This window comes from Oryza sativa, chromosome 10 (assembly GCF_034140825.1).
Source record: "Oryza sativa Japonica Group chromosome 10, ASM3414082v1".
Classification (NCBI taxonomy): Eukaryota; Viridiplantae; Streptophyta; class Magnoliopsida; order Poales; family Poaceae; genus Oryza; species Oryza sativa.
The window spans coordinates 16,777,256-16,802,366 of NC_089044.1; the positions used below are offsets into that span (position 1 = coordinate 16,777,256).

At 39.2% G+C, this 25,111-nt stretch overlaps 1 protein-coding gene across 1 annotated transcript; it reads left to right on the forward strand.

Moving 5' to 3' along the window:
• Positions 1-9,164: 9,164 nt before the first annotated feature.
• Positions 9,165-18,838, forward strand: LOC4348750 (uncharacterized). The gene is made up of 14 exons (XM_015759132.3): positions 9,165-9,507; positions 10,030-10,088; positions 10,981-11,089; positions 11,540-11,649; positions 12,074-12,142; positions 12,256-12,945; positions 13,210-13,727; positions 13,823-13,887; positions 15,108-15,187; positions 15,992-16,096; positions 17,127-17,266; positions 17,355-17,483; positions 18,001-18,153; positions 18,284-18,838. Exons 1-14 carry the CDS (start codon positions 9,339-9,341, stop codon positions 18,423-18,425), a joined length of 2,538 nt encoding a protein of 845 aa, XP_015614618.1. The 5' UTR covers positions 9,165-9,338; the 3' UTR covers positions 18,426-18,838.
• Positions 18,839-25,111: the final 6,273 nt, after the last annotated feature.

Here is a 25,111-nt window from a genome sequence, read left to right on the forward strand (position 1 = left end):
GAGGAGAGAGAGGTGGAGGTGGAGAGGAGAGATGGGTGTGTGTGTGCGTGGCGTGGGGTTTGGCTGGTTGTGTTGTGCAGCTTGTGCTAGTAGCAATTCGCCTTTGGCTGCGTTGCGTGCGTTTTGTTTTGTTTTTTTTTTTTATCCTTCTTCTTCTCTATGGATTGTTTTTCTCGCGTCGCGCGGTCGCGTGGCGTGGCGAGATTTTCTCCGCAGTGGGCTGTAACGTTTTATAGGGGGTGTGGAACGTGGGGCCCATCGGTCAGTGAGGCGGAGGAAATGGGCCCACTCGCTGTTAACGGGCTAACGTGTGTGTTTGCTTCGGTGAGAGGCTTAACCTGTTAACCACCTGCTTAGATTAGACAAAACCGCATATAAGTCCACGTGAGGCGGCTCTAGGGCAGTAGGGTACGATTATGTTCGAACACACCTGTTTGTTGTCTTTCCGAATAAGTTCATGTTACTCTCCTTCAATTTGTTTTACCAAAGATATTAACCTAAAATTGTTTTAGTTTTATATTCTTATCATGTGGTCTTCTTCGGTCTTCTTTATACTCCTTTTGTTCATAAATATATATCTGACGCTTTGTCATGCATTTATTGTTCCCTTTCTTCGTAAATATAAGTATTTTTATGATTTAAATTTTACAATGTAACCATTTCTATATAGGATATTCATTAAGAATAGAAACATTTTCAACCAATCACGTGCTTCGGATGAACTACAAATAATTGAAAGTACCTGAGAAAATCTTTCCCCTTATATTTTTAAGAGTAAATTTTAGAAAACTGCAACTATAGTGATAAAACTATCAATTTGCTGCAACATTAGTGACATATTTCAATTTGTTACAATGATAGTGTGAAAAATTATCACAAAATTGTAACTTTTACGTGATATGTTGCCACAGTTGTCACCTATATGTCCTGTAGGAACATATAACGTAAAAGTTGTAGTTTTATGATAATTTCCACGCTAACGTTGTAGCAAACTGAAATATATTGCTACTATTATAGCAAACTGATATTTTTATCATTGCAGTTACAGTTTTTTAAAATTTACTCTATTTTTAATCTTTACTTAAAAATAAAAATACATATGCTTATTCTAATATATAATTAATGATTAAATGTTTGACCGAATCTTGTCGGTGACTAGTTGCACAATTGAATCGTCCTCCATGGCAGACATGTCTCAAATTTTTATGTGCGCTCATTGCCATCTACTCCCTTCGTTTTATATTATAAGTCGTTTGACTTTTTTCTTAGTCAAAAGTAATTTAGATTTGATCAAATTTATAGAAAAAATACCAATATTTATAGAACTAAATTAGTTCCATTAAATTTAACAATGAATATATTTTAATAATATGTTATTTTATATTGAAAATATTAGTATATTTTTTTTATAAATTTTGGTCAAACTTAAAAACCTCTAACAAAAAAGTTAAACGATTTATAATATGAAATAGAGGGATATCTTATATATTAGCGTACATGGTGTGACGTCATAGCAAAAAGCACACGGACCAAAATGTCACGTTGACATATTCTTCTCAACCCAACAGCTACTTACTCTGTTTCACACTATAAAACATTTTGGATTTTGAAGAGATTTATACATGGATCTATGCATGTTTTTTATATACTTTTTAAATATATTGGAATAGTGAATCTAGATAAGGGATAGAGAAGCTAAAATGTCTTATAATGTGAAACGAAAGGAGTAGTCTATAACGACATTTATTAGTGTGAAATGCCTTGTGGAGGCAAGGTGAGTAATTGACAATTGACAGGATAATTTGCGCATGTCAAGAAAATTAGGGTTTTAGAATGGGACCATCATATCCCTTTGAGTGTTACTTGTGGGCTGATAGTCACTGATTTGATTAGTCTAGTTCAGGGGATGTTTAGATTAGGGGTGTAAAGTTTTTGCGTATCACATCGGGTATTATATAGGGTGTTTCATGGGGTGTTCGGGCACTAATAAAAAAACTAATTACAGAATCCGTCAGTAAACCACGAGACGAATTTATTAAGCCTAATTAATCCACCATTAGCAAATGTTTATTGTAGCACAACATTATCAAACCATGGAGCAATTAGGCTTAAAAGATTTGTTTCGCAAATTAGTCGCAATATGTGCAAATAGTTATTTTTTAGCCTATATTTAATATTTCATGTAGGTGTTCAAACATTCAATGTGATAGGGTGTAAAATTTTAGGGTGGGATCTAAACAGTCCCCCTCAACACATATGAGGGGGGGGGGGGGCAGCCCAACGAAACCTGGAAAAAACAAGCGGTCGTTGGTTAAAAAAAACCTGGTTGGATCGCTTTATGCTCGATCATACTGATATTCTTTTTCTTTTTTGAGAACATCGTACTCTTATTCTTTTGAAGAAAGACATCGCACACTTATTCTATCCTAGGTCTATATATGGTCCTCACAATTTATCCTCAATCGTATAGGTATGTTGCAATCCATGGTCAACTTACTAGTATGGTAAAAAAAAGTTTGGAGATATATTCTCCGGCGAAATAATTATTTAGAATATTATGGATATATTTTATTTTTGCTTTGGACCAGTGAAAACTGAAAACTAAAGAGAAAAGAACATGGGTTTCCAATATGATCACTTCTACAGTTCCTTGGAGCATCGAAAATGCTCAGTGACATGAGACTTAATTTTATCTCCGGCAAAGTATGTTACATTGGCATTATTTAATTAGATGATGGATGATTATGAGTTTGTGACAATTATTCAAAATACATACATATGAATTTAACGTTACAAAGTTGAAATTTTAACTAAAATATATTCCAAGATATGCTGATCAGAAAAACTAAAAAGCCACAATGCATATTGCTGGCTCAAAAACACTTAGGATCAAGAGGGACTGCCTCCTTTGTCATTGCTCTACCATTGTGCCAAACAGCAACAGTGATGTTGTACTGTTGTGTGTTCTGCGACTCCGAGGCTGCCAGCAGCGGAGGTTCTGTCGTCTGCGCACATCGAACTGCTATTCTGTTTCTTTTTACGTTATGATCGATGAGACGGCTGGGGCTTCTTGCCCATTGGTTCTTCAAAAACAAAAAAGAATAAATGCAAGCACAAATCCAAGCAACTCGATGCTCGTCGAACAACAAATTCAAGCAGCTCTTCTTCTGTTTTTTTTTTCAAATTTTAGAAAAATCTTATGAAAATGCAAGGAGTTACGGGTATCTAGTATAGTACTAGTATCGAGTACCCGTGACATGGTGGATTGTACCGGTAATGGGCCGATGGGCTGGGATTTCTCCTCTTGGGCTGTTGGGCTGTTGGGCTCTTGTGCTCTGCCTCAACGCCTTTTTAAATCTTCGGAACAGACGAACAGTTATCCTTTGCGGGTAAACAGTTTGAAAAGATTGGCCACCTGTCCCGGTACATAGTAGATTAGTAGTGTCCTCCTCCTCCTCCTCCTCCCTTTCTTATCGCTTCTCTCTCTTTCCTATACTAAAGAACTCATGCAATTTATTTATGAAATACTACCTCTTTTCGCTTCTCTCTCTTTTCTACTCTCTCCATCTATTTTTAATAGTCATATTTCATCTTTACACACAGAAGGATAAGTAGTTCTACTTATCATTTATTTAAGCATGCTACTAGTCATTCCTCGTAAACAAGCGATTCATTAATATTTACATTTCTCAAAGCCCATGTAGCCAATCATGTATGGAAGAATGGAGAGTCATGCATTAAATTCGAGAAAATCATTAAGATGATACGTTGTTGGATTGAAATATGCCTATCAAAAATAAAATTTTTAGATTTAGAAATATAACTATCAAAAGTAGATGGAGGGAGTACTAAATAACTCATGCAATTTATTTATGAAATACTACCCTTCGTAGTGTCGTTTGATTTTTTTCCTCACTCAAACTTCTTTAATTTTGATCAAAATTATATAAAACTATAGAAGTATTTTCAACACAAAACAAACATATTATCAAAATATATTCATGTTAGATTTAATTAATTATTTTGATTTTAGATGTTGCTAGATTTTTCTATAAATTTGGTAAAATTTAATAAAGTTTGAGTAAAAAAATCAAACGACTTATAATATAAAATTGAGTGAGTAGGAGTTTATATATAAAAAAAAGCATGAGCTATGCTTCATCTCCCTTAGGGTGAGAAAAGTCCTCTTTTGACAGGACAACCAGATTTTTGACAAATATGAGAAATATTAGAGCAGTCAAATACCATTTGATTTTGATTTGATAATTGTCTAGCTAATCTTGCCAAACTATCCGCCGGCTTGTTCACATCTCTCTCAAACACAATGACTAACAGGTCGCTATGTGAAACAAACAAAAGTTGGAACACAGCATGCATGCATTGCATCTAGAGATCGGGTAATTGCGTTATTACCCTTGTTTATAAACTCTAATTATAGTTTTATCCCTATTTATCTGGCTTTGTGTTTTTTCTCATTCTTTTAACTGAAGCGTGTGGTCATCCTCATTCCTTTTAATAAAGGTCTCAAACTCTTAAGGGTGTCAAATTCATAGCAAGCTTGTGCCTGCCTTCATTTATTTAACCAATTATGTGAAAATTCATGTTAAAACATGAGAAAAAATCATGTCAAAATAGGGCACAAAAAGTTCTAAGAAAAACAAGGTAAAATTTCAAGGGCATACATGTTTGCACACTGTTAAGCCCTGTCTGCCCTCGGTAGTCTTTAACGAAATGAGGACAAGCATAAGCTTTTGTTAAAAAAAATAAGAGTAAAGTCCTAAAGTTAAAAAAAAGAGGGTAAAATCACCATTAAAGTTGAAAACCTACAGTAAAAACATAATTATCCCTTCAGACAAATATAGTTTCTTCTTTTCTCCCTCCTTCCTCCCTCATCTAAAATAAAGATCCTTCCTCTCTGTTTATATCTACTTTAAGGGCCCCTTTGAATCGTAGGGTAGAAAAAATGGAGGAATAGGAAAAACACAGGATTCTGACAGGAATTGAAGTGTAAAACAGAGGATTGCAAAATATAGGAAAAACACAGGAATGATCGTTTGATTGAAGCGCAGGAAAAATGTAGGGATCGGATGAGAGAGATAGACTCAAAGGAAATTTTCCAAGTGGTTGGAGCTCTTGCTAAATTTTTCTCCAAAATCCACATGCAATGTGCCATTCCATAGAAATTTCATAGGATTTGGAAAGCTTCAATCCTTTGAATCAAAGGGCCAAATAGGAAAATTTCCTTTAGGATTTGAATCCTATGAAATTCCTACATAAATCCTTTGATTTAAAGGGGCCCTAAGAGGTTTCTGTCTCTAACTAAAAAATATGTTTTTAGTTACGAACAACTCCCTCCGTCTTAGGTTATAAGATGTTTTGACTTTGGTCAAAGTCAAACTGCTTCAAATTTAAGTAAGTTTATAGACAAATATAGTAATATTTGCATTATCAAATTAGTTTTATTAAATTAATAATTAAATATATTTTTATAATAAATTTATCTTGGATAAAAAATATTACTATTTTTTCTATAAACTTAGTTAAACTTAAAGTAGTTTGACTTTGATCAAAGTCAAAACATTTTATAATCTGAAACGAAGGGAGTAGATAATACCCCTTTAGCTATGTCCAAAATTCTCCGGTGGCTCGTATACATAGGCCAACGTTGTAATTGCCTGCCACCTCATAATCACCTTACGTGAGAGCAAGCGAAAGCACCTGTAGCCACCATCTCACCATCCATCCCATATATCACCATTGAATAGAGGGGAAAACGGATCAGAGTCAAATAGATAATGGTTATATCATATTCTAAATCATATATTTTTTTTAAAATGAATCTGAAGCGGAGTGTGGATAGTGTGTGGATACGGATGCGAAGCGGATTGTTTGGGATGTTGGACATTGTGCGGAGTCAGTGCGCACCCATTCGAAAATGGATTAAGAATGTCGGATGTTACATATATTTGCAATCAATACAACATCAACTTAACAATACAACGGACAAGAATACAATAATCAATAAATGATCAATTATAATAACTATATACTTAAGTGCTAAACAACGTCATGATGTCCGTAATATAAAACCTTAGCTATGCAAGTGACAAGTGTGAGATGAGACAGTGGGAGCCTCGGTCTAAAGAATGTAGCGCGATTGATGAATTATGCCATTTGATGAGCCGACACATGTTATATACAACATATAGAGTGATTATGTGGGTTGACAACTTCGGATTATCCGTCAAATAGCCTACTAGATAATCCAATAGAAACGTCGAATAATTCGCATATGCACCACACTATCCGTATCCACCATATTCATATGGTATACAACACATAACATATCCTCGTTTCGGATTAGATAGGGTATTATCTGACTTGTTTCAACCCTAACCATCATCACCTCAGCACTCTCTATCTCTGCCGTCCACCGTGGAGCCGACATAAATTACCTCGGTCTACCTCTAAGTTCAACGAACTCTCCTCTCCTCTCCATCGCTACACATTCCCAAACACTAAGTTGGCTTTTAATTTGCCAGAGTTCACAGGAGCCAGAAAAGGAGCCACATGTTTGTAATATTTAGAGTCAATTTTTATGTAGATTTTTTTTGGCAAATCTCTAATACCGATTGCAAGGTGCTGATCTTAGCACGTTATTGGGCCACGTGGCAAGCTGGAAAAATAGCTAACCATCTCTAAAATATTGCCACGTATCAACTCTTGGTATGTCCCGTGCACATAATGTAAAAAAAACTGCCCCTTTGAAAAACTGCCTCTTCACATCTCTAGAATAATCAAGAAACAACCTATTATCAAGCTATCATCTGTCATTATTATTGGAATTAAGGAAAAAAAGGATGGTGTGTTATCAAGCTAGTAAGATATGCAGCAGTAAGATGCTATGGAATGGCACCATATTGAAGTTCAGGAGAGAGAAATGTCCATGTGCCCAATACGATTACAAGTATGTAAACTCACTGTTATGCTCTAAATTACTTGTCAATGTCATAGTTGGAATCTGGATCAAAACGTTCATTGCATTTCTTTTACAATCTTAGAATACAAAACTATTGCCTATTGATTGATTTGTTATTTAAATGGTGAATTCCTCAAATGATTTAATTTGAGCACTTTTCAAGCTGACATTGATCATCTACTCTATCAATTACTACCAACAAAACATCAGATTTGACAATGATTTATCCAAGCATAGTATCTACTCGGAAGTTATGAGTTCAAATTCATGATAATTGATAATATAAGATTCAATTAAAAACGTATTGATCTTTTTTTTTACTTTGGAGTATGTCCTTTGTGATATAACAATCTGTATAAGATCTTTTCTCGTGAGACTAATTTAATGGTAAATTGCTGATTATTTTCACATAATGGACTATTTGCTCCTGAACCGGGGGCTTATTGCTCAGACTGTTCAGTTTAGCACCAAGGGTGAACACAGTTAGCAGCACTATAATTGTCTTAGCTTGATGGTATTAATAGACCTAATAGCTAGCTACGCGCCGCGTCTCTTTTCTAGTCTACTTATCTAAAAGCTGGCCGTTTGACCAGAATTTTATTGGGCCACGTGGCTTCAATGAGTTTGCAAATAAATCCATGATTTTCTGAGGTAAAAAAAATTAAGAAAATCTTTAAGAGAAGAATCTGGAGTCATGAGGAAGAAAGAGAAAAAGAATGCCATTGCTTCCATTGTTTCCTGCCCCATGAACATGGTTAATAGGCACTACAAGGTTCCTGACATTGACGATGAGTGTCCGAGAGCACGAGAGAAAAAAAATTGATGTTATTCATCTGTGAACAAAATATTGTGTTTGAATATCACTGCAAGTTTACAAGATATATAGTCGCTCTGATTTTTTTTTTGGACTGCACAGTAAATTAGTGTTAGAAGGTAAGGTTTCACAAAATGAGTAAAGAAAAAATGAAATAAAGTAAATTTAAAAATAATAAGGAAGGTTCACCATTAAATTTAAATCAACAATTCAATTTTCTGGATAAGATTTGAAAAAACCCGTCAAAGGCTGGTTCTTTTAAATATAAATTCAAATAAAATTAAACAAACAATTTAAATAATTATATAAATTTATACGTTTCAAAAAATAAACTACACGCGCGCCAACAAGAATTTAACGCCAAAAGCATAGATGGTTGCATATTAAGAACTCTTTGCATACCCACCATTTATAGAAAACCTATTATGGTTCAATATTTATTCTTGGTTGTGACTAGTAATAGCTATGACTACATAGCAAATTAAGTTATTAATTAAAAGGGTAGCGTAGTGGACTTGCTTTTGTAGAGTACGTGTCCATTATTTTAGCTAACAACAAACCAAAGTGGATCTATGTCAGGATTAAGGGGAAGACCCCAAAGCAGAGAAAGCACGTAGGGTCATCTTTGTTTAGCATACTGTTGCAACTATGTTTAGGGCCCATAAACCGGTGCATACTGTGTCATGTGATCCTAAACCTCTCATTGTTGCCAAACAAATTTTATTTTCTTTTATGAAGAGACATGAGTAACACTAATATATTGTTGAATTTGGCAGCTCAATCAAAATGGATCCATACGTATGGCTACCTAATATAGGTTCATTTCGTGCTCAAACCAGCTTACAAGATACAGAGCCAACCACGGAAAAATCAGGGAGCAGTTTGCAAAATAATCTTGTTAGATTTGATTTGCCAACAAATCACCTCCTAATCATCTTCTAATCCAAAACCAATTGCTAGATTTGATTTGTCAGCTAATCAACTCCTAACCATCCTCTACTCACGAAAAAACAAATGGACTAGCTCCTGCACACATCCCACTGACACCCGGCCCCACACCCTCCCTGTCCCCACCTGTCATCGTCTCCACCAACCCGGTCACGCCCTCACGAAAACAGCGTGACCCGACACGTGTCAAACGCATTGAAAAACATTCGTCTCTAGAACACATTTTTTTTAAAAGATAGTAAAATTTAAAAACAAAATCCGTATGTATACGAAGACGACGATACTACCGGCAGCAGTCAACCGTATTCTCCGTACGGGTACACGTCACTCTCGCCCTCGCCATCTCACGCGTCGCTTTCCTTTTTCCTTTTCTTTTTTTCTCTCGCGATAATAAAAGCGGAAAAAGATTGGAAAAAGAGAAGAAGAAGAAAAAAAAAACCCAAAGCGGAAGAGATTAGTAGTAGTGGCGCCGCGTGGGAGGAAAGCAAAGCCTCCTCTTCTTCCTCTCCCCCCCTCGCCGTCGTCGTCGATCTCCGGAGCAGCCGCGGCGGGAGGGTTTTAGGTTTTAGAGCGGTGGTGGTGGTGGTGGTGGAGTCCATGGCGGCGGCGAGACGGGCGAAGGTGGCGGCGGCGCTGGGAGTGGTGGTGTGGTGGTGGTGGTGGTGGGCGGTGGCGGTGGTGGGCTGCGGGGCGCAGCCGGTGGTGGTGGGGAGCTACGGGCAGCCGAGGCTGTGGCTGAAGCCCTACGACTGGAGCTACCTGCGCGGTTAGGAGCCCTGGAATCTCTGCTCGCGGTTGCGGTGGGGTTTGGGTTTGCTTCGGCTTGAGCTCCCTCGTGTGATTATCATGCCGCGTGCGCCTTTTCCGCCGTGATGATCGCCGCCGCGGGATTCCGTTTGTTTTTTTTTTTGGTCACGCTTTTGTGTTGCGGTTTGGGAGATTTTGTGTTCGTATTTAGAGATTTCTTCCCAGGTGGTGGTGTTCGTCTCACTTCCCCCCTAAACTAGAAGTGCGATTTTGAGTGGAATTAGCTGCTGCGACTGCTCTAATTTTTGCTTAAGTTAAGTTTGCTTAAGTTAAGTTAATTAAGCTCGCTAGATGCTTTGCTTACCTAGGTAATTAAAGAAGATTGGTGCATCTAGGCTCGGTTGTGAGTTTTCACATGCAACATGTTCACCTTTAAGCGTGCAGCGAAACCACGGATTTTGTCGCATCTGTATTTGGATTTCTTTTGTTTTTTTGTTTTCATCTTGGATTTACCCTCATACTTTGCTTTCGTTGCTCGCAGTTGAATTGCCGCCGTCGTTTTCTTCCGTCACCATGGATTTCGCGACTGACAGAGACATTGTAAGTGAAGATTCTGGCCTTCTGAGAACTATATTTTCTGTCTAATAATAAATACAATATTCTTTTTATAGATTCGTTGGTTTATGGATATGCTAGTATTCTTATAATCAGTGAGCAGTGTGGGTTTTCTGAGTTGACCTGGTAGATTGGGCCGTGGTTAGTACAAGAAGTATCTAAACATTAAGATATTGTGACCTGAACATTTGGTGGCAGTAGTAGTTCATTTTGTCAGCTATCCTTGGTTGGTATGAATATGCTGATTGTTTTGAAGCTAACTTGGGGTATCATTTTGAGTGTGAATTTACTAAGGCATGATGTTTTTTTTTCGAGTTTCGAGCACCTCCATGGATGCAAGGACATGGTGTTTTCTTCTGTTATGGATGAAAAAAAAATTGGAAATCCCCATTTTTTACTTTAAAAATATTTTCTTTTCATGATCTTATCATCCCATATGAAAGTATGTGTGCTGTAATGTTCATATTGATTCCCCAGAATCTATACATAACACACCACACAGGGATTCATGTATTCCTTTTTGGAAATAGTATATCAAGATAGAGGAGCAAGGGTTGATGAATATGGTCTTCATCTAAAAGTGGGCAAGCAGCTTGTTTGTTTAACCTTTACTTTCCAAAGAAAATTTAGGTGGTACAGCAGTTTAGCTCGGTGCCTTCTATGTGTAGTGCAGTGAAAAGAATATGAAATGCTGATCGGTGAGTAGTTATGTGTAATAGAGTGAGCTGCATTATTCTGTTTTATGAACTCTTTAACTTGACGTAGAACAGCATTTTGGTATTGCATCATCTGTTTAGTTTATATCTGACTATATTGTACAGAAGATTGCACAGTTGACTTATGTATAGTTTGTGCAATATTTCTTTGGAAAATACAGCAGAGGGAGCACTTGAAGGATCTGCCAAGAAGAGATCTTGCTATCATTTGTTTGATGAATTCCAACCCTCCTATTCCTGATATATCTGATTCTTTTCTGGACACTTTATGTGAGTACCAAATACATTGTCTTATGTGATGATTAACACCTTTGAGGTCTTAAATAACTTTTTGTATAATTGTATTCAGATAATCCTGCATGCATGGTTAATTGCAAGATAAATTTGTTAAATGAGTAATAGATATACGATTTAAGAATATTGTCTTTCAAATTGGGAATGGAGTATACTATGTAGTTCTCAACCCAATAATAATTAGTGTTATATTTTATATGTGAAAATCCATTACAATTCCTTGCAAATAAAAGAGAACTGAGAAAATAAATAAACCACATGACAGATAGGCATGATTAGGAGTTCATTAGCTCCATAAAAAAAGTTCATTTTGAGGGCATTTTTCTAGTGAGTTGTTCTTTTGGTTCTTCTTATTGGATCCTTATTATCAATGTTTAGATAACTTTCTGATTAAACCAATTTTGACAGGAAGGTTCTTTGTTGCAGTATCAAACTTTCTCGTTGTTGGGTCTTTTGGCAGTACCAATAATCAGTCAGATCTGGCGCAATGCATACCATTTCAGAAAAACACGACGATTGTGTTAAGAAATGACCAGGTTAACAATCCTGATGCTGTAATTTGTAAATCGATATGCTGTTCTTACCTTTTTACAGTAATAACAGTCTTAGTAGCAGATTTGACACTGATGCAGAAGTGCACATCGGTGGTTATCTTGATTGAGTTACAAATAGTTGTATGATTACACGTAAACTAATAATGACATTTGGATCCTTATAATTGAAAGTCAACTTCCACACCGCATAAACCTGTTAGGTCTATTTATTGAGTTCTTCTGTGCCCTTAGTGCTGGAATTTTCTCAAGTCAAATGATTGATTCTGCCCATACAGTTCTATTTACTTGTGTTATCCATTGGCCTTATCTGATCATTAAGTGCAAGAAATGTATTGTTGTCCCCTGATGTAACAGCTCCATCTTCCGTTGTAGCATCTTATGGTTTGTCAACCATTGTTCTGTGCAGATATCTCCAGGAATATGGTACATTGGTTACTTTAATGGCCTTGGACCTGCTCGCACGCAATCAAAGATGGTATGCCTCATTTCTAACTAGGGAATGTGTAGTTTACTGCACTATCATCTATTTTATTTTTCAGCATGAATGCATCAAGCAAATTTTGAATTGTTGATAATATACTTCTGCAGATTAGCCGAGGCAGGGCACGTTCTGTGAGCACTAGTATAACTGTAGAAGGATGTCCAACTTCAGCACTATGGGGACCATATTGTAACCAAACAATAGAAATGATTAGTTGTTCTCAGTCTTCAGGATATAACAACTCGAGAAATCTTATGGGTTTGAATATTGACAAGAGGAAAACTTTGAATACCAGAGAGCACACAAGGCGTATTAATTTTCTGTCGCAGTGGAACCATTTAGAAGAAAAGGGAGTTGGCTCCAACAGTACAACCTATTCGAGAATGGACAACTCGATCACTTGTGCCATTTCAAATGGCTCATTATGCTTAAGGCAGGGTGATATGAAGTTCTACTTCTTGGATGTGGTTGACCTAGCATTGCAATTTGAAATTACAGCTACGAATTTTGGGTTAGCTCAAAGGTCATCCTTAATTTGTTACCTGCGCTACAATGCCTTTCCTCGGAGAGATTTGCATGATTATTCAGGTGACATCAGCAGTGCTCCTTTGGTTTTAAAGTTGCCAAATATTGGACGGTGGTATATCGCTATTGAGACTGTAAATATAACACAGATGAATAGCACAGCATCAACACCTTTACTGGATACGACATGCTTCTCATTAGAGTGGCAAGTGACTGGATGCCTGAATGGAAAAGCTGGAACCAATTGCTCATGGGAGGCATATGTGCTCCAGGTAGGATGAGAAGTTATGGAATTTACTTTTGTTATCGACTGTAGCCACACATGTTTTGACCTTTCAATCTCCGGTTTCTATGATGTGATGATTTTAAAGTTGAAATAAACCAAACACTTTGCTACCCATGAATTGCCATCTGACTGATTTTGTAGTTTTTCCATCACAAGTTCTTTTTTGTGCTGGCATCTGCATGCTTTGTTAGGTAAAACCTAGTTTCTGCAAAGACATCTTTATTAATTAATCACTGTTCTTAAAATGCAGAGGGTTCCTAAACGAAGTCCTTCTGTCCCTTTCGAGTCATATTATGTTCCTAGTGATGGAAAGGCATCCCTGGAGTATAGTCACTTCTCCCTGGAACAATTTTTAAGCAACTCATCTTTTGAGCCATTTGCATGGACTTATTTCTTTCTGGATATTCCCGAAGGTTCAGCCGGTGCGCTTATCCATGTCCAGATAAAATCAGATAAAGAATTGAATTATGAGTTGTACTCGAGATATGGTGGTTTACCATCAAATGAGAGTTGGGATTATTATGCAAGCAGGACAAGCAGCAGTAATGGCTCAGTATATTTTTCATTACAAAATTCCACAAATTCAGATATGGATCTATCTATTTTCTATGCAAAGGAGGGAACTTGGTGCTTTGGTGTGAAACATCCAAGTGATAAATCAAATTCTCAGACGTACATGTCCATATCTCTTCAGGGATGCCATAAGAACTGCAATCAGAAAGGAGCGTGTCATTCCTCAATTGATGAAAGTGGGCTAACGTTCTACAGGTAATTCCACAAGATGTTTCCCTATAGCGTGAAAATATTTGTTTCTCTTTTTTTGCTCTTTGCGCTGTAACGATATTTTTTTCTTCATTTTCTAGCTTCTGCACGTGCGATCGTGATCATGGTGGGTTTGATTGCAATGATGAATTAGTTTCACCTAATGGTAAACTCCCTCGTATTTAGTTTCTAAATTTTCTCAGCTAATGCATACTACAGCAGTAGTAGCCCTATTTCTGGGTAGAAATCACAAATGTATCTAATATACTCCCTCCTTCCCAAATTGATCATCATATAAGTTTATGCACCAAGACCAAGGGCAATTTAAATCACATCAATCAAGACACCATGCACACATTCTCCCACAATGCATGCATCAATTAAAACCCTATGCCAATTACACCCTAGCATACACACATTCTCTCATACTGCATTAATTGTATTTCGATGAAATCCGTGTCCATGCAGTTATATGATGATCAATTTGAGAAATTTTGGATTCTATTACATGATGTTCAATTTGGGAAGGAGGGAGTAATTCTTTAGCAGCAGCAGACTTTAATATTTTTCTACACTAGGGCATTTTGTGGTAACTGAGATTACCTTGGTTGCTAGTTAGACTTCATGTACGTGTAAGTGTAACTCCGTAGTAGTAAGCAATTCAAAGTATGTGCTTATTTGGAGTTTTCTGTTCCAAACACACTCTACTTAATACACATTTTGTTCATTACAAACTTGATATGGCTGGAACTTTTGGGTTAATCCCCTTTAGATATGTATTTTTGCTTGAGGACAGAATACAATACTAGGCTACCTTTATACTGAGGTGCCTCTAGATAAGGGAAAATGAAACAAACTAGTAATATAATACTAATAGGACTCTGTTGACAAAATAAAACTAGGAAACTCTAACAGAGGAATAAGAAATATGACATCTCTTAGCCTATTAGGATTCTCCAACTGCTGCAGAACTTGCTTATCCTGAATTAATGTTATGCCGACGCACCATAATGTCCATCCATAACAAACTACTGAAATGTTGTTCTGTGCAGACTTTTTAGCTGCAGAGAGGCAACTGAATATCCAAACTATTGTTGTTTGTAGGAAGTAATTTATTCCATAGATTTTTAGAATGACCCAGAGTTAACAAAGCTGAGACAAACTGTCCTACGTAAACTTCTTTGGCGGATGAAAAGTACAAAAAATTATGATCCAGTGTATACCAAGTTCTTGACATATGTAGTTGGAATTCTTCAAAAAAAAAAAGAGAGAGAGAGAGAGAAGTGGTTGGAACTTCCTTTCCAACCTTGCTTAATGTTAGTTGCAGCTTATTTTCCAGGGAGTGAATCTACTTTATGCAATAAATATTGTTGTATCTATGCACAGGGCACATCTGGCAGTCTGTCTTTCTAATTGCATCAAATGGTGCAGCAATTTTACCTGCCTTTTGGGCTCTCCGGCAAAAGGTATGTTCTTATCCAGAGTGATGATTTTATTAAATAATTTGTTTCGGTCTTTTAGATACTAGCCAGCCTTTTTTTCTTGAGTAAATTGCACCAGTTTCCTAAAATTTCGTCAGTAAGGTGCAGGAGCTCATGTGGTGCTGGTGCCTCTCCTCCTCTATCTAGTGGCATGAGGAACTCATGTCAGCCAGGCTTCCCCAGGCGTACCTATGTTTACAACTTATTTGATCCACATGAACAATTTTAGGAGTTGTCAGAAAGATTAATGAGCTACATGCAATTAGAGGGATTTCATAATTTCTTCTGACCATCGGCATCTCATATTTGAAACATGTTGTATGAACCAAGTGCATAATATGTATTTCTTCTTAACTCAAAAGGGAATGCCCATTCAATTTAGATGGCCTAACTGAATGGATTAAAAAAATTCTATCTAATCTTATATCTAACATAGCTAGCATCTAGATTGTCCTGACATATCTAGTAGACTAGTCTACACAACCAGGCCTGCCCAACAGCCTAAACTGATCTTATCTCAAACACTAGTAAATAGATGGAATGTTCAGCGTACGCCTGTCTTGCTGGTTGGCAGTCAGTCCTCTGCAGCCATGATGCACATGGCAGTTGGTATCCCTGTCCAAAAGAAAATGCCATGCTTACAGCCGCTTTCTGTCTTGAATTATTGATATTCAATTATCAAATATGTCCCCATTTAAGAAGCTAAATTTATGTTTTCTTTTGCTCTTTGATATGAATGAATTAGATCTGTTCAATGTCATCTTAACCTTTTTTCCTTTTGCCACCCAGGCATTTGCAGAATGGATTCTTTACACTTCTAGTGGAATTTCTAGTGCTTTATACCATTCATGTGATGTGGGTACCTGGTGCATACTATCTTTCCGTGTATTACAGGTGAGCTACTCGCCACATAAGATTCTTTAATGGAATTTCTAGCCCATTATACCATTCATGAGATGTGGGTACCTGGTGCATACTATCTTGTTCAGAGGGGAGGAGAAAGTTGTATAGTGCTAGATGGGATGGTACCAGTTGGCTCTCTTAGTTGGATTTATCAGATTGTACCTTCTGTTGGTTGGATGCGCTAGATGATACGTGAATGGTTTTATTTGCTTTAAATATATGCGTTATGTCAACACATATTTTGTTTTATTATGTAAACACTATTTTTTATGCTTATATAGTAATTAACAAGCACACATAGCTGCAGTAATTGTTAGTAATTATTATAGTTAAACCCAACTTAGTCATAGCTAATCATCGCTAACTACCTGCAATTATAAAGTTATATCTGGGCTCTCCGTCCCACAAACACTTGGTCTTTAGCAATTCTCAGACAGATTAGTGTGGAGTAATAGGCTTAGGTTCCCTATCATTATTCCTGTTAGCTTAACTCCCACGTGTGCTGATTGGGTGGCGTCATTTTTGTTAGCCAGAGCCCGTTAATTGCACATGCATTAGCCAAAGGAAACAAGCTTCAAATAAACTCTGTGGGACAAATTTTGGATGCTAAAAATAAACTATTTATGGGCGGAGGGAGTAACATTTAATGGCAACTAATGTATGACAAACTCTTTAATCTCCATTATGTTGTGTGTGCAACCCATGCTTTACACACCCATTGATTATGTCAAATCATTGCTTATTTATTTTCTAACACAAGTCAAACGTAGACACTCATGCCACGCAAGTCCTTGCGCCTACTGCATATTTAGGAATTTCGCATAGGCTCCAGGGCCTCTCCGAGCATGGGCAGCTTTTCCACTGTATGTCACTGGTGTGTACTCTGATTAAATGGTTCACACCATCTCAATCCAATTGTCACCTGACCATTAGTGCATCCTTTCTTGCTCTATTATTTACACTCTAAAATGCTGTTGATAAATTATCAAGCCTTGACCACTGAGCTCTTATCTGCATACAGTTTTTGGATTTCTGGCTTTCCTTTATGGCTGTTGTTGGTACGTTCATATATATGGCTACAATTGATGAAACTTCAAAGCGAGCCATGCATACCGCTGTCTTTATTCTCACAGCTCTTTTAGCTGCAACAGGTGCTACCAGGTATGCAAATCGCTAGCTACCATTTTTCTTTTCATGTACCACATGAGCGCAGGACATACAAGTAATAAGGTTTGAGTTACCATCTCAGATCTGCAAATATTGGTATTGTCATTGCTATTGGTTCTCTTGGCCTGCTTATTGGATGGCTATTGGAGTTCTCTACAGCAAGAAGATTCGTATGCTGGCCGTGGCGAATTAATCTTAATGTACCTCAAAGGTAAAGTGATTGTACTCCTTTTCTTTTGGGGGCTAGGGAAGTGATTGTACTTACAGTACAACGACAATTAATAAACAACAATTAATAACGGGCTCTTAGGGTTCTTAACAAGGTAAGTTTGCTGACATGAAAGAGAGATGAGAAAGGAGAGAGAAACATCGTTGTTAAGCTTAACAACAGCTTAAAAAGAAAGAAATGTAATAGTAAAAAGAAACTTGATGCATGAAGATAGTAAAAAGAAAGAAATGTAATAGAAAATTATTTTTGTGCATTTATTGTTAGTCTCGGTCATCTCAACTATTGTAAGAAGATAATCTCTAAATAGACTAAGAGCCTATACCGGGCTCTAGCTTTAAATATGCCTCACGATTATATGGTTTCCATATAATCTTAGTCCAAAACAGTTTTTAGTGCGTATGCCCTCTGTGCCTAAGATTATGGCAAGCACCATCAAAATGTCTAGCATTTCCTTTGGTAAGCTGACACATTTTTCCCATATTGCCATTCTTCCCTACAGCTGGCCAAACCTCAGGAGTTTATTTTCGAACAGTCTGGATTTGCTGAACAAACGATTCCGTTGGTTCTATTTACTTCTGGGTTTCATCACATTAGCATTTGCGGGTACAAGCTGGAAGCTAGAATCAAATCGTAGCTATTGGGTTTGGCACAGGTGTGTGGCTTCCTCATCCATACTAACTTCCAAAATAACTTAGTTTTCATGTCCACCGATGTTATATCTTCTTGCTATCACTCAAAACTCATCACATATTGTGTTTTTTTTTCTTTTCCTTCTCGTGCAGCCTGTGGCATATTACTATTTACACGTCCTCATTCTTCTTCCTGTGCTCAATGCGCATCAATACGGTTAATCATAGTCCGGAGCCAAGCTACGAGTTGACGAGGCAAAATTCATTGCCAAGATCAGAGCCGAGAGAAACCTAACGAACCCAAGACACCACAAATGTACATCTGCCTGTTCACGTTATCGGCTTGGGTGTTTTATGGCCAAACAGCTTACTGGACCTACCCTGGAAGAAGAGTTGAATGCCATATTCTTTTTGACAGTGTGCATGCACCGGCCTCTTCAGGTAGGTATATATGGCTTCCATGATTTTTGGGGTGTAATTCCATGAACAATTAAAGGGGATAGATTTTGTAACTAGTACATGTACCATTAGAGGAGATCTGCTGCATCGCATCCGAACTGTAAATAGAGTGGGTGCAGAGAACGGAAAATATATACTCCTACTATTGGCACGATCTTTGTCTGGATGATACGGATCCCGGATAATTGATACCCATCGGAGTTGGGTATTCTGTAGCAATGCAACTTTTAAGATGTGATACCGCCCCTATATTTTTTTTCCCAATTACACGGTAGATGCGCTCGAACGCGCAAGATAAGAGACGCAGACGCATCTACACGCAATATCTCACTTATACCCCGTGAATGAGTTTTCTAACACATGGAAGTGTGGTGATGGAATCGTGGGTGCATGACTTCACCACCAAGGTTCAAATCCTAGTGCCCACAAATATTACGCATATGTAGATAGACTTTCAATATGATTTTAGTGAGACCATATATGTGTCGTTGGTTTCATCTCTTTGAGCATGTGTGAGGAGGTGCATTTGTGGGTGTGCAGTAGTGTGTGTGCGTGTGCGTCTATTATGTAATTAAAAAAGAAGAAGAAAACATAGATCTATGATTGATGTCAATGTGAATGGGAGACCGAGAGAGGGAGAGAGAGAAGAGGGTTGACTCTCCGCTTAACATCTATCCCCAGTATGTTGGCAAAGGTCACGCTCGTGTCTTCATAGTCAACCTCCCTGACGATGCTGCATCACTCGCTGCCTTGAAGCTGCTCCGGCACAGGATGGGTGGTTGGAGACCTGTCCATAGATTACCTAGAGTCGGCGGGAGTTGAAAAGGTTATTCTCGGTGATGGAGATGGGCAACAGGGGTCAGCTTGACCTATTCCTTAGCATCGGAGTCTGAGCTCAAGCCCCACCTCATCGCCGAGCTGACATTAAGCGTCTTCTCCGCCACCACGCCACTCAGGGGTGCTGTCACGCCTTGTCGCTACTGACGACGAACGTGCCCCTGAGCCGCCATGGCTGAGCCTCACCCATATGGACAGCGTCTGCAAGCTCTCGAGCTAGCTAAGCGATGCCGAGGACAGGTCAGAGATCTTGGTGTTAGCAAGGCCCAACATGACTAGGTTGGACAGCTTCGAGAAGGACTCTGGAACCTGGCTGGACAAGTCACAATTGCCGCCGACGTGCAGCGACTTGAGCAGTCGTGGCTCGCCGAGGACTCTGAGAGCTCGCTGGAGAGGCAGTTGTCGAACAGCTGGAGGACAAACTCATGGCTGGATGACGAAAGTGGCACGGAAAGAAGGAATTCACACCCCCGATGGTAAAATCCGAATGTGTTGTGTATTGAGTGGCAAATCCTAAAATTGCTGCAAATTGGATGACAAACAGCAAATTGTTTCTTAGTTTTGAGCATCTCTAGGCTATGGAATATACAATTGTACAATGCAATAACTTGCCGACAAATATTATCATTGAGCTAAATGCCAGACTCTATGTTACTTTTCTTCCATGCTACATGAACCAGAAATACCCTTGTCGACGGATTGTCCAACTATGGTATTTGTATTTGTGTATATATTGTAAGACAGGTATAAGGATGCAGACGAAAATGTCGTGAGAGCAAAGAAGACAAGGGTTTTTATATAGGTTCAAGCCCCCTGGAGGGTAATAGCCCTATACAATATTTGGTGTTTCCACTATTTCAATTTCACGAGTACAATACAAAGTATGGATGAAAACCCTAATCTAACCTATGATTATGTTGACAAAAGCTTATTGAGGTGGTCGGCTGGTAGTTGTCTTGGAGGATCCACTAGTGTCGGCTCAATGAATTGGATGTGGTTTATGTTGTCACCCCTTGGGTTGCAATTTGATCCTTTCCTCTCCAAGCAAGCCTTGTATTCAGGGTTGTTAAAACTGCGACCCTAAATCATAATTTGAGGTCTTGAAGGTTGCAATCATAGAATTGTATACATAAAATTTGTAAAATCGTAGATCCTACCTACTAGAATTATAGAATCAAGCCCCTTAATTAAAATCATAAAAAGTTATAAAATCATATGATAAAATTGAGATTTTTACAACCTTGTTTGTATTTATACCTTCGGTTGCCCCCTTATCAAGTAGAATTCGCGAGGTAAGTTAGGATACGAATCTGATAGTCCTGGTCGGGCTCAAGTAGGAGTAGGTATCTTATCCTTATCGAGGATTGCTTGCTTATCTACTCATAATTCTATCCCTATTTTTTGTTTTGTTTCTGAATAGTAGTTGGTATGTGGTTGTTGGGGGGATGGCTCCAGAATAAACGGAGTGTGCCTCCGTCAGTGGCTCCGATGTTCCGGAGCCCCCCCCCCCCCCCACCTTCCTGGGAGGTCGACCGAGCTCGGGAGTGGCCTCCGGTGCTAACCAATGGCTCCAGAAGGAGGCATAGCCTCCGGAACTCCCGGAGCACTACAAGGCCTTCGGAGGCAAGCCGTTGCCTCCGGAGCTCTCAGGTAGTAAAGGAGTCATGGAGACGGAGCCGAATGCGGAGCAGGGCGTAGTGGGAACTCATAAATGCGCAATACGCCCTTCCCAACCACCTCTGACAGCAAGGCTCAGCAGACGAGGCCGGGCAGGCATCACGGGCGAATTACGAATGGCCTGATGGCTGGCCCACGTGGCAGCCACCACGGCTCATTTAGGAGAGTAGGGCTAGAACAGTAATTTCCCATTGTCTAACCCTTGTATAAATATGTAAATATTGCTCATCTTAGGGACATTGAATACACAACATATCTGAAATACACTAGTTGGTTTTGTACCAACAGTGGTATTCTTCCAAGGTATGTCCACATCGGTGGGGTATTCCATATTTTATACACTGACAACTTGGAACAAGATAAACCCAAATGATTCTGTTACAAATGAACAGGCGTGGATATTTGATGAGTTGTGTGCACAGGTCTGTTTTAGCTTTTGGGTTAACTATTTAGTGAATCTTGTGTAATCTACATAAAAAGTTATAATCCACTCCTCTTCGACATTTTAGGCCAAAGGGAGCCAACATGTGAGAATGCACTTAATCTATCCAAAGGTAAAGTAACCTTTTCAGCTGATCTAGTGTGTCTGGTGATAGATGACCACGGTTTTCTTAGTGTCCATGAGCTAAATGAAGGATCAAGTGCGGCCTAGAGGGGATAGTGAATAGGCATTTTTTTTAAAAAAAAAACCATGTTACGTTTTTGTAGGATGCTACGTTGCAAGACGTGTAAGTTCTAAGTTGCTAAAGCCAGTTCCTTTCAGTTCTTTTAAACCTTTGAGTATAAAAGTAGTCAACGCTCTCTGTTGAGAAATATATTACATATAATTTGAGAACTTTTTTGTGATATACAGCTTACATGATAATTTAACATTCCTTCCTGTCATAGCCGTATATATTTCTCTTCTTTACACACATTTTAGTTGCTACTACTCTTGTACAGAGTACGCTCATTGATCCTTTGAAAAAAAAATATTGAAAGGTCACTTAGGCCCTAAGCACAAAAAAGGATATGCACAAACAACGACTAAACTACTAGCGGCACCAAGGAGCAAAGCTAAAGGAGTGAGAGGGAGATATCACCGGGATTCCTACAAGTCGATTTGTTCCTGAAGTTCAAATCATTAAAGGGATTCTACTCTTTGTTGAAGAGCTCACAAAGAGCCGGGTGTTTTCCAACCCTTTCCTCGAGGTTGCACAAATGCACTCCTCTTTCACTAGTGGTATCTCCTTCCTTACATAGCCGAGTTCTGGCCTTCGTAAACTCTCTTGGCCAACCACAAGTAGATTGGTGGCTTAAGAACGACACCTAAACATCTAGGAATCCTCAAACTTTAAGAGTAATAAATGAAGCAAATATCTCTTGGGGATGAATCAAGTGCTCAACGAGTCTTCACGAAGCCAACACCAAGCACTCAATCAAACTCAAATCAAACACACACACACACACTCTCTCTCTCTCTCTCTCTCTCTCTCTCTCTCTCGCATAAAATCCAAGCTTGAAGAACGGTGGAGTGGAAGAAGTGAAAAAAGAAGGTTCAAAGTGAATCTCAAGTCAACGCAAGCAAAGGCTCAAATTTTGCAATGGATGCAGCAACCTTAGCTTGGAGGTGGAGGAGGCTATTTATAGCCACACCCTCAGATCTACTCGTTGGAGGCAAATATTCTATTTTCGGATATTCCAAATGATTTATTAGAAAATACGAACAGTGAAAACTTCCATAAACCGGGCAAAACAAAATTTCATAAATTCTTAAAATATTTACGGAAAAATATTACTGGGCTGGGCTAAAGACCGCCGATGTTGGCCTGAGCACGCTCTTCCTTAGAAAATTCCTAAGGATAGGATTTACGGAAGTGCTCAATGTTCCATGGGTTGGGGAGCGGAGTCCCATCTTATGTAACCAGTCTTTAGCTCAGTTGGGGGACATCGGTCACCAGAAAAGGGGCCTTCCAACTAGGGATGCAAGCGAGGTGACCTGCGAATCTACTTATATGTCAAATAAATGGTAACCCATGGGTTATCGCGCCGTGATCCGGCTTACCGTATCTAGAGATGTAAGTGGGTCGACCCATAAACCCATTTATAGGTCAAATTGGTAGGTAACCCGCGGGTTACCCGCTAATTTTACCTATAAGCGGGTTCACTGGTTCGCTCGCTTGCACCCCTATACATTGGGGACAACTTGGTTTTTCCGGCACGTGTTAGGACATGACGAAGGACTAGGGCCTGGACCTTACGTTGCTGGTAGAGACCCAGAGCATGGCCTACCGCTAGCGCTCTTCTAGATAATCCATGTTGTCTCGCCGCATCTGTTCCTGCTTGGGGCCACTGTTGTAGAGTTGTACCCGAGATGAGCCGAAGGTTAGCTTGGATGGGAGGATTTCTTTAGCCCCATATATGAGGAAGAACGATGTATCCCTTGCTACTATGCTCAGGGTGGTTCAATTGGCTCACATGACTTTTTTTTAGGGGGTAGCCCATAGGACCGTTGGGAGCTCATCGATCTACTCCACGCTGTGTTTCCTGAGCATGTTGTACTATCTTATCTTGAGGACCTTCAAGATTTCGGCGTTTGTTCACTCTACCTGCCCATTGCTTTTTGGGTGGGTGGGAGAGGCAAAGCAAAGTTTGATCCCAACGCCCTCACAGTAATCTCTGAACAGGTCGCTTGTGATTTGTGTGTCGTTATCTGTGATGATGCGGTTTGGGATCCCAAGGTGGCTCGTGATACCCTGAATGAACTTGAGCATGGAATGTTTGTCGATTTTGGTGACCAGGAATTCCTCCGGCCACTTGGTGAACTTGTCAATGGTGACAAAGAGGTACTCGTAGCCTCCAACGGCCTAGGGAAACATGCCCAAGATATCAGCCCCCAGATCGCGAAAGGTCACGACAGGGGGATGGTTTGGAGGGTTTGCGTCGTCTGGTGGATTTGTGTTGTGTGGAACTAGTAGGCATGACACCGTTGTACTAGCTCGACGGTGTCTTGTGAACGCACACAGATGGAGCCTAGAGGGGGGGTGCATAGGCTTGCCTGAAAACTCAAAAACAAATCGCAGCGGTAAAATTCAACAGGCCCGGAACCTCTTGGTGTAGAACACCGAAACTTCCAGTCTGCTCAGACAGCCCGGAACTTCCGGTGTTCTTGCACAGGAACTTCCGGGTACACAGATGAAATTCAAATTTCACTTCTAGAAACTTAGCCAATTCTCACGAGATGAATCACAAGTAAACACAGAAGTGACAGGATCACAGATACAAGCACAGAAACATCACAGAGTGGACAAGGAGGAGTTTTCTGAAGTTCGAATCTCGCGATCCTACTCTCCGTTGAGGAGCTCCAAAGAGCTGGGTCTCGATTAACCCATCGCCTCACTTGTGCAAAAATCTCAGAGGAAATCCACAACCTTCAACTCCAACACTTCAAGGTCATTTTCTAGAATTGAGTGACCACCAAGATCAAACTCAAACTACTTTTAGAAAATGCCACAAGTGTGAGTTGCTCTACTAGAAAAACCTCTAGGATTTCAGCACAAGATTCTTTACTCACTTACCTTGTTCCCTTACAGAGGTGAGGAAAACCTTTACAAACTTTCCCGGGACATCCACAATTGCAAATGAAGCTCGCAGGCGACACCTAACCATCTAGGAAATGATCTCCAAGAGTAATAAGCACCGAGATGTCAGCCCACAAGATACCCAAGTGCTCAAACCAATCCTAGCCTTCACACCATCTCCAAATTTTCTCCTTCACCCTCAAAATCGCATTCTCTCACAAAAATGGCTCAAGATTAGGTGGAGGAAGCAAAGAAACACTTGGGAGAGGCTAGCAACAGCTATGGAATGGAAATGCAAAAGTGAAATGGCCAAAGCATGAGCTGGGGACGATCTGGATATATATAACGGCTAGGTGACATCATCTAGCCGTTACTCATATTTTTGAACTAGAAACAGGGCCGGAACTTCCTGTCCTTCGGAAGTTCCGGACCACACTTAGGAAAAGTT

Bases quoted from the DNA above. Each gene is read 5' to 3' on its own strand.
- LOC4348750 (XM_015759132.3), top strand. From the start codon at position 9,339: ATGGCGGCGGCGAGACGGGCGAAGGTGGCGGCGGCGCTGGGAGTGGTG. The intron at 10,089-10,980 runs GTAAGTGAAGAT...TGGAAAATACAG, and splicing joins TCGCGACTGACAGAGACATT to CAGAGGGAGCACTTGAAGGA. The intron at 17,484-18,000 runs GTAAAGTGATTG...TCTTCCCTACAG, and splicing joins AATCTTAATGTACCTCAAAG to CTGGCCAAACCTCAGGAGTT.